Source organism: Nerophis lumbriciformis, linkage group LG08 (genome assembly GCF_033978685.3).
Source record: "Nerophis lumbriciformis linkage group LG08, RoL_Nlum_v2.1, whole genome shotgun sequence".
In the NCBI taxonomy this organism is placed as follows: domain Eukaryota; kingdom Metazoa; phylum Chordata; class Actinopteri; order Syngnathiformes; family Syngnathidae; genus Nerophis; species Nerophis lumbriciformis.
Window position 1 is genome coordinate 45,859,344 of NC_084555.2, and position 9,501 is coordinate 45,868,844.

Below are 9,501 nucleotides of genomic sequence, written 5' to 3' on the forward strand. Positions count from 1 at the left end.
AAAGTGCCCTCTTTGAGGATTGTAATAGAGATCCATCTGGATTCATGAACTTAATTCTAAACATTTCTTCACAAAAAAAAGAAATCGTTAACATCAATATTTATGGAACATGTCCACAAAAAAATCTAACTGTCAACACTGAATATTGCATTGTTGCATTTCTTTTCACAGTTCTTTCTGACAGACATTTTAGTGAGGGTCAAACCATCATGGCATGGGGGAAACGCTGGGTTTATGGTAATGAATGGAATAGCCTACTTGATTTGATGTTCTGTTTATGAACTTACATTCATATTTTGTTGAAGTATTATTCAATAAATATATTTATAAAGGATTTTTGAATTTTTGCTATTTTTAGAATATTTAAAAAAATCTCACATACCCCTTGGCATACCTTCAAGTACCCCCAGGAGTACGTGTACCCCCATTTAAGAAACACTGATATAGAACATACTATACGTTTACCAAACAATCTTTCACTCGTAATCGCTAAATCCCATGAAATCTTATACGTCTAGTCTCTTACGTGAATGAGATCAATAATATTATTTGATATTTTACGGTAATGTGTTAATAATTTCACACATAAGTCGCTCCTGAGTATAAGTCGCACCCCCGGCCAAACTATGAAAACTGCGACTTATAGTCCGAAAAATACGGTATGCTTTTGACTACATGTAATAACGATCCATTACATTTGTTTTAAGTTGCATTAAATTAGATGTGCGATACCTGCAGAAACCCTGAAATATAAAGGATTTTTGATCGTATTGTTTGATGTAAAAGAAGTCAGTCATTGTTTAACATGCTACAGTGTCATAAATAAACTGGTCTACCTCCCGTTCATGTGTGCTCTAACAACACATACTGTACCTATTCAAGTTTTATGCTGCTCGTTCAGGTGGGATATGTTATGGTGGTCTACAAGCATTGCATTGTCTTTTTTTCTTCTCAGGTAAAAGAAGCCAAAAGACTAAAAGAATTCCTGGAGGACTATGACGACGAGCGAGACGATCCTAAATACTACAGGTGATCACCTTGTTGCCTTTTTTAGGTCTTATAACTTTTCAGAAGGTTCTGCCCTTTGTCAACTTCTGTCTCATTCCCTCCCAACAGGGGCAGCTCTCTGCAGAAGCGACTGAGAGACCGAGAAAAGGAATCAGAAATGGACGACCGAGACCGAAAGAGGGAAAAGGAGGAGCTGGAGGAGATTCGACAGAGGCTTCTGGACGAGGGTCACCCAGACCCTGACGCTGAGCTGCAGAGGGTGAGTCCAGCGGGAGGCCTCTTGTGGCTCGTTTAAATGACAGCCGGCACTCAGCTTCTCCCCTTCCTCTGCGGCCTGTAGTTGGAGGAGGAGGCGGAGCGCAGACGAAGGCCTCCTCCGAAGTTGGAGCCTGAGGTGAAGGTGAAGCAGGAGAAGTCCCACCGGGATCGGGACAAAAGAGGATCGGCAAAACCTGTGGAGCCGGCGCCTCGAGAGCGACAGCACCACGAGCGAGAGCACCACGAGCGAGAGCACCACGAGCGAGAGCACCACGAGCGAGAGCACCACGAGCGACAGCACCAAGAGCGACAGCACCAAGAGCGACATCACCAAGAGCAACAGCATCACTTGGACGAGGAGGTAGTGGAGCGGAGACAGGAGGAGGTGGTGGTGGTGGAGGAGGAGGAGATGGAGGAGGAACAGCATGCCGCCCACAATGGTGGGGATTCGCCAGAGACTAAGCTGCTCCTCAAACCCCTCATGCGACCAATCAATACCGCTCCCTCTGTGTCCTCTGCCAGCGGGAATGCCACCCCAAACACACCTGGCAACGACTCCCCCCAAGGCATCATCATTCCAGGCGAGAACACGCCTGAGGTGCAACCTCTCGAGGAGCACCGGCCCAAGATTGGCCTTAGTCTCAAACTGAGTGGGTACTCGCAGCAAAGCAGCCATACGTATAAACATCTCAACACTGTCCAACTCCTTCTTCTTTGTTTTCAGATTCCACCAACAGCCCGAGCCAGCTCAACGCTGTCAAACGGAAGAAGCTGTCCGCCGTGGACAGCGTTTTCAACAAGTTTGACGAGGAGGAGGCGGACGAGCAGCCTCGCAAAAGGAAGCTGGTCCCCCTCGACTACGGCGACGACGAAAAGAGCCTGGGCCTGGACGGGGCGGAGATCTCGGGGGGCAAGGGCGGCGCCAACACCGAGGAGAAGCGCAAGAACATCAGGAGCCTTATCGAGAAGATCCCCACCGCCAGGCCGGAGCTTTTCACCTACCCTCTGGACTGGTCCATGGTGGATTCGGTAAAAAGACACTTGGTAAATATCCACTTGTAACCAGCAGCTCGTCAATAATCTCTGTCTTGTCGTCACTGCAGACTCTGATGGATCGACGCATCAAACCGTGGATCAATAAGAAGATTATTGAATACATCGGGGAAGAGGAAGCCACGCTAGTCGAGTTTGTTTGTTCAAAGGTTAGATTTTCAAGTTCTTTCCAACAGGTCCACTGGGGCTGCACAAATAAATAACAAAATTACTACCTTGATTTATACTAACATGCAATCTCATTTCTACACCATAATGTTGGTTTTACTCAACGGGATCTATGATCATTCTAATCCACATTTAACGCACTTCCCTGTAGTCTACATAGGGATGGGCGATACAGCCTAAAATCTATGTTGTGATATTTATTGCAGCCCTTGCAGTAACAATAGATATCACTATATGCTATTTGCCATATAAATGATAGTACCGTATCTTTCGGAGTATAAGTCGCACCGGCCGAAAATGCATAATAAAGAAGGAAAAAAACATATATAAGTCTCACTAGAGTATAAGTCGCATTTTTGGGGGAAATTTATTTGATAAAGGCCAACACCAAGACTAGACATTTGAAAGGCAATTTAAAATAAATAAAGAATAGTGAACAACAGGCTGAATAAGTGTACGTTATATGAGGCATAAATAACCAACTGAGAACGTGCCTGGTATGTTAACGTAACATATTATGGTAAGAGTCATTCAAATAACTATAAGATATAGAACATGCTATACGTTTACCAAACAATCTGTCACTCCTAATCGCTAAATCCCATGAAATCTTATACGTCTAGTCTCTTACGTGAATGAGCTAAATAATATTATTTGATATTTTATGGTAATGTGTTAATAATTTCACACATAAGTCGCTCCTGAGTAGAAGTCGCACCGGCCGAAAATGCATAATAAATAAGGAAAAAAACGTATGTAAGAGTATAACTCGCCCCCACCCACCACCAGCCCCCTTTTCAAGCGTTGACCGGTCCGCAGTTAAAAAAAGGTTGGGGACCACTGCATTAAACAATGTAACAAGGTTTTCCAAAATAAATCAACTCAAGTTATGGATAAAAATGCCAACATGGCACTGCCATATTTATTATTGAAGTCACAAAGTGCATTATTTCTTTTAACATGCCTCAAAACAGCAGTTTAGAATTTGGGACATGCTCTCCCTAAGAGAGCATGAGGAGGTTGAGGTGAGGGGTAGGGGGTAACGGGGGTGTATATTGTAGCGTCTCGGAAGAGTTAGTGCTGCAAGGGGTTCTGGGTATTTGTTCTGTTGTGTTACGGTGCGGATGTTCTCCCGAAATGTGTTTGTCATTCTTGTTTGGTGTGGGTTCACAGTGTGGCGCATATTTGTAACAGTGTTAAAGTTGTTTATACGGCCACCCTCAGTGTGACCTGTATGGCTGCTGACCAAGTATGCTTTGCATTCACTTTTGTGTGTGAAAAGCCGTAGATGTTATGTGACTGGGCCGGCACGCAAAGGCAGTGCCTTTAATGTTTATTAGCGCTCTGTACTTCTCCCTACGTCCGTGTACACAGCGGCGTTTTAAAATGTCATGAATTTTACTTTTTGAAACCGATACCGATAATTTTGAAACCGATATCGGCTGATAATATAGGCAGCCCGATATTATCGGACATCTCTAAATACAAGAGCAGCATTAAAAAAGCTGCATTTGGGGCACTCAGCAGAATTTTTTATTCTACTTTTTTTTATGTGAAACAATATTTGTACTATTTTTTTTTTTTAAATCAAACTTAAATTTGACTTGATGCATGTTTGTTGTGCTAAACAAATTCATGGGAAATAAATTGATTAATACATTTTTTTGTGCGAAATAACACATTTAACATAATCTAATTTTTTTAAATTACACACCTTTTTTTTTTATTAAACAATTAACATTTATTAACACACATAAAAGTACTGAAATTTGGTACGCGTACGGTCTCAATTTGAATAACAAAAAAAAGTTTTTGCTGAATTGTGCAGCCCTAAAGATGCTTCACTTTTTATTCTGCGGCACCATCTAAGCGTCTTTTGTCCCCAGGTGATGGCGCACAGCACTCCTCAGGGTATTCTTGATGACGTCGCCATGGTAAGTTGGACTTTTCTTTCTTCCCTTCTCCCTTTTTCTACGGCGTGACCAAGCCACCTTCTTCCGTGTGTTTAGGTCCTGGACGAGGAGGCGGAAGTCTTCATAGTCAAAATGTGGCGTCTGCTAATATACGAAACCGAGGCCAAGAAGATTGGATTGGCGAAATAAACTCTAAACGTACTCTACGACCCGCTTTTTCGCTCACAGTCCGGACAGCTTGCCAACGATGGGCCTTAGACTCCTTACACTTTTGTCAGCGAGCAGCCGCTGGTGTGGGCTCGGCAACGGAGTGTGATCTGTGAACAGTTATTTGCGACACCATATTGCATGGGGAAACTTACGTTGTATTTTTGTTGAGGTTATGAGAGGAAATTGTATTTTACCATCTGTTCTCCAATAATTCAGCCACGTTGAAGCCCTGCTCAACTGTGTGACCTAATAAATAAGCTTTTTTAAGAAAACGTTTCGTTAGTCTTATTTCATTAAAATTTCAAACATGCTTGAGTAAAAGTTAATCGGTTATACGGTGGCCCCTCGTCACATCGCACTTCCAAGTTTCACTCTTGCTTTTTCCGAAGCATATTCTGCGTGTTTATGGTCTGTCGTACGCATTTTCAAGCGAATAAATGTCTAAACCAGTGGCTCTCAAACTTTTTTTTTTACCATGTACCACCTCAGAAAGCATTTGGCTCTCCAAGTACCTCTATAAGGAGCAACAATAAAATACAGTAGCGTAGTAGGCCCAAGTATTCATTAAGGCAGAGCTGGGCACATTTTTTGACATGGGGGGCCACATTGAGAGAGAAAAATGTGTCTGGGGGCCAAGGTGTATGTGTGTAAACACTATGTTCACATTTAGCTGTAAAAATCTGCTGTACAGTATGTGTTTGGGTCCCTTTTTTTTCCCAGGAACACTAATACCAAAAGTCACAATGTCCGATAGAATTCTAAAAACGTTATGACAGACCAACTCAAAAAAAACAATGACATTTTATATACTTAAATAAAATCCCCCGAAGAGCAGGGAAACCTGTGAAACAGGTCAGGAAAAAACACAGGCTATTTCATCCCTACACAGGTTTCCCTGCTCTTCAGGGGATTTTATATATTTCAATAAAATCCCCTGAAGAGCAGGGAAAACGTTTTATTAAGGCAGAGCTGGGCAGATTTTTTGACTCGGGGAGGGCCACATTGAGAGAGAAAAATGTGTCTGGGGGCCAAAGTGTATGTGTGTAAACACTATGTTCACAATTAGCTGTGAAAATCTGCTGTACAGTGTGTGTTTGGGTCCCTTTTTTTCAGGAACACTAATACCAAAAGTCACAATGTCCGATAGAATTCTAAAAACGTTATGACAGACCAACTAAAAAAAAACTGAGATTTTATATACTTCAATAAAATCCCCTGAAGAGCAGGGAAACCTGCAAAACAGGTCAGGAAAAAACAGAGGCTATTTCATCCCTACACACCTGTTTCGCAGGTTTTCCTGCTCTTCAGGGGATTTTATATACTTCAATTAAATCCCCTGAAGAGCAGGGAAAACTTTTTATTAAGGCAGAGCTGGGCAGATTTTTTGACTCGGGGGGGCCACATTGAGAGAGAAAAATGTGTCTGGGGGCCAAGGTGTATGTGTGTAAACACTATGTTCACATTTAGCTGTGAAAATCTGCTGTACAGTATGTGTTTGGGTCCCTTTTTTTCAGGAACACTAATACCAAAAGTCACAATGTCAGATAGAATTCTAAAAACGTTATGACAGACCAACTAAAAAAAACAATGAAATGTTACATACTTCAATAAAATCCCCTGAAGAGCAGGGAAACCTGCGAAACAGGTCAGGAAAAAACAGAGGCTATTTCCTTCCTACAAGCCTGTTTCGCAGGTTTCCCTGTTCTTCAGGGGATTTTATTGTTTCGCAGTTTCATAAAAAGTTTTCCCTGCTCTTCAAGGGATTTAATTGAAGTATATAAAATCCCCTGAAGAGCAGGGGAAACTTTTTATGAAGGCAGAGCTGGGCAGATTTTTTTGACTCGGGGGGGGGGGCACATTGAGAGAGAAAAATGTTGCTTTTTTCGAAGCATATTCTGCGTGTTTATGGTCTCGTACGCATTTTCAAGCAAATAAATGTCTAAACCAGTGGCTCTCAAACTTTTTTTTTACCATGTACCACCTCAGAAAACATTTGGCTCTCCAAGTACCTCTATAAGGAGCAACAATAAAATACAGTAGCGTAGTAGGCCCAAGTATTCATTAAGGCAGAGCTGGGCACATTTTTTGACATGGGGGGCCACATTGAGAGAGAAAAATGTGTCTGGGGGCCAAGGTGTATGTGTGTTAACACTATGTTCACATTTAGCTGTAAAAATCTGCTGTACAGTATGTGTTTGGGTCCCTTTTTTTCCAGGAACAGTAATACCAAAAGTCACAATGTCAGATAGATTTCTAAAAACGTTATGACAGACCAACTCAAAAAAACTGACATTTTATATATTTCAAAAAATTCCCTGAAGAGCAGGGAAACCTGCGAAACAGGTCAGGAAAAAACAGTCTATTTCATCCCTACACGCCTGTTTCACAGGTTTTCCTGCTCTTCAGGGGATTTTGTATACGGTACTTCAATTAAATCCCCTGAAGAGCAGGGAAAACTTTTTATTAAGGCAGAGCTGGGCAGATTTTTTGACTCGGGGGGGCCACATTGAGAGAGAAAAGTGTCTGGGGGCCAAAGTGTATGTGTGTAAACACTATGTTCACATTTAGCTGTGAAAATCTGCTGTACAGTATGTGTTTGGGTCCCTTTTTTTCAGGAACACTAATACCAAAAGTCACAATGTCCGATAGAATTCTAAAAACGTTATGACAGACCAACTCAAAAAAAACAATGAAATGTTATATACTTCAATAAAATCCCCTGAAGAGCAGGGAAACCTGTGAAACAGGTCAGGAAAAAACAGAGGCTATTTCCTTCCTACAAGCTTGTTTCGCAGGTTTCCCTGCTCTTCAGGGGATTTTTATATACTTCAATAAAATCCCCTGAAGAGCAGGAAAACCTGCGAAACAGGTCAGGAAAAAACACGGAGGCTATTTCATCCCTAAAAGCCTGTTTCGCAGGTTTCCCTGTTCTTCAGGGGTTTTTATATACTTCAATAAAATCCCCTAAAGAGCAGGGAAAACTGCGAAACAGGCTTGTAGAGATGAAATAGCCTCCGTTTTCTAATGTGTGTGTATATACAGGTAAAAGCCAGTAAATTAGAATATTTTGAAAAACTTGATTTATTTCAGTAATTGCATTCAAAAGGTGTAACTTGTACATTATATTTATTCATTGCACACAGACTGATGCATTCAAATGTTTATTTCATTTAATTTTGATGATTTGAAGTGGCAACAAATGAAAATCCAAAATTCCGTGTGTCACAAAATTAGAATATTACTTAAGGCCAATACAAAAAAGGGATTTTTAGAAATGTTGGCCAACTGAAAAGTATGAAAATGAAAAATATGAGCATGTACAATACTCAATACTTGGTTGGAGCTCCTTTTGCCTCAATTACTGCGTTAATGCGGCGTGGCATGGAGTCGATGAGTTTCTGGCACTGCTCAGGTGTTATGAGAGCCCAGGTTGCTCTGATAGTGGCCTTCAACTCTTCTGCGTTTTTGGGTCTGGCATTCTGCATCTTCCTTTTCACAATACCCCACAGATTTTCTATGGGGCTAAGGTCAAGGGAGTTGGCGGGCCAATTTAGAACAGAAATACCATGGTCCGTAAACCAGGCACGGGTAGATTTTGCGCTGTGTGCAGGCGCCAAGTCCTGTTGGAACTTGAAATCTCCATCTCCATAGAGCAGGTCAGCAGCAGGAAGCATGAAGTGCTCTAAAACTTGCTGGTAGACGGCTGCGTTGACCCTGGATCTCAGGAAACAGAGTGGACCGACACCAGCAGATGACATGGCACCCATGGTTGGTTTGGTTTGCATTTCCTTTGGAAATCGAGGTCCCAGAGTCTGGAGGAAGACAGGAGAGGCACAGGATACACGTTGCCTGAAGTCTAGTGTAAAGTTTCCACCATCAGTGATGGTTTGGGGTGCCATGTCATCTGCTGGTGTCGGTCCACTCTGTTTCCTGAGATCCAGGGTCAACGCAGCCGTCTACCAGCAAGTTTTAGAGCACTTCATGCTTCCTGCTGCTGACCTGCTCTATGGAGATGGAGATTTCAAGTTCCAACAGGACTTGGCGCCTGCACACAGCGCAAAATCTACCCGTGCCTGGTTTACGGACCATGGTATTTCTGTTCTAAATTGGCCCGCCAACTCCCCTGACCTTAGCCCCATAGAAAATCTGTGGGGTATTGTGAAAAGGAAGATGCAGAATGCCAGACCCAAAAACGCAGAAGAGTTGAAGGCCACTATCAGAGCAACCTGGGCTCTCATAACACCTGAGCAGTGCCAAAAACTCATCGACTCCATGCCACGCCGCATTAACGCAGTAATTGAGGCAAAAGGAGCTCCAACCAAGTATTGAGTATTGTACATGCTCATATTTTTCATTTTCATACTTTTCAGTTGGCCAACATTTCTAAAAATCCCTTTTTTGTATTAGCCTTAAGTAATATTCTAATTTTGTGACACACGGAATTTTGGATTTTCATTTGTTGCCACTTCAAATCATCAAAATTAAATGAAATAAACATTTGAATGCATCAGTCTGTGTGCAATGAATAAATATAATGTACAAGTTACACCTTTTGAATGCAATTACTGAAATAAATCAAGTTTTTCAAAATATTCTAATTTACTGGCTTTTACCTGTGTGTATATATATATATATATATATATATTAGCTTTGCACTTTGTTATATATATATATATATATATATATATATATATATATATATATATATATATATATATAAACAAAGTGCAAAGCTAATAGGCTCAACCATAAACCATATTCAGGCCCAGGAACCAATGAACAGTGTTAGTGGCGTTTGCAGTCAAAGATGCCGCCATCTGCTGGATTAATATAGAAATACAGGTAACGAGGTATCAAGTCAACCGGCAGGTGGTACCTTATTAAAATCTTT

General features: G+C 41.6%; 1 protein-coding gene across 2 annotated transcripts in view; it reads left to right on the plus strand.

Moving 5' to 3' along the window:
• rbm25a (RNA binding motif protein 25a) overlaps nt 1-4,882 on the plus strand; it is a 33,611-nt gene extending 28,729 nt beyond the window's left edge. For both annotated transcript variants that reach the window (XM_061969042.1, XM_061969043.1), the window contains 7 exons: nt 956-1,029; nt 1,117-1,267; nt 1,349-1,916; nt 1,991-2,295; nt 2,370-2,468; nt 4,374-4,421; nt 4,497-4,882. In XM_061969042.1, coding sequence (XP_061825026.1) covers nt 956-1,029; nt 1,117-1,267; nt 1,349-1,916; nt 1,991-2,295; nt 2,370-2,468; nt 4,374-4,421; nt 4,497-4,589 — 1,338 coding nt within the window. In that variant the 3' untranslated portion in view covers nt 4,590-4,882. The remainder of the gene's footprint in view (nt 1-955; nt 1,030-1,116; nt 1,268-1,348; nt 1,917-1,990; nt 2,296-2,369; nt 2,469-4,373; nt 4,422-4,496) is intronic.
• Nucleotides 4,883-9,501: the final 4,619 nt, after the last annotated feature.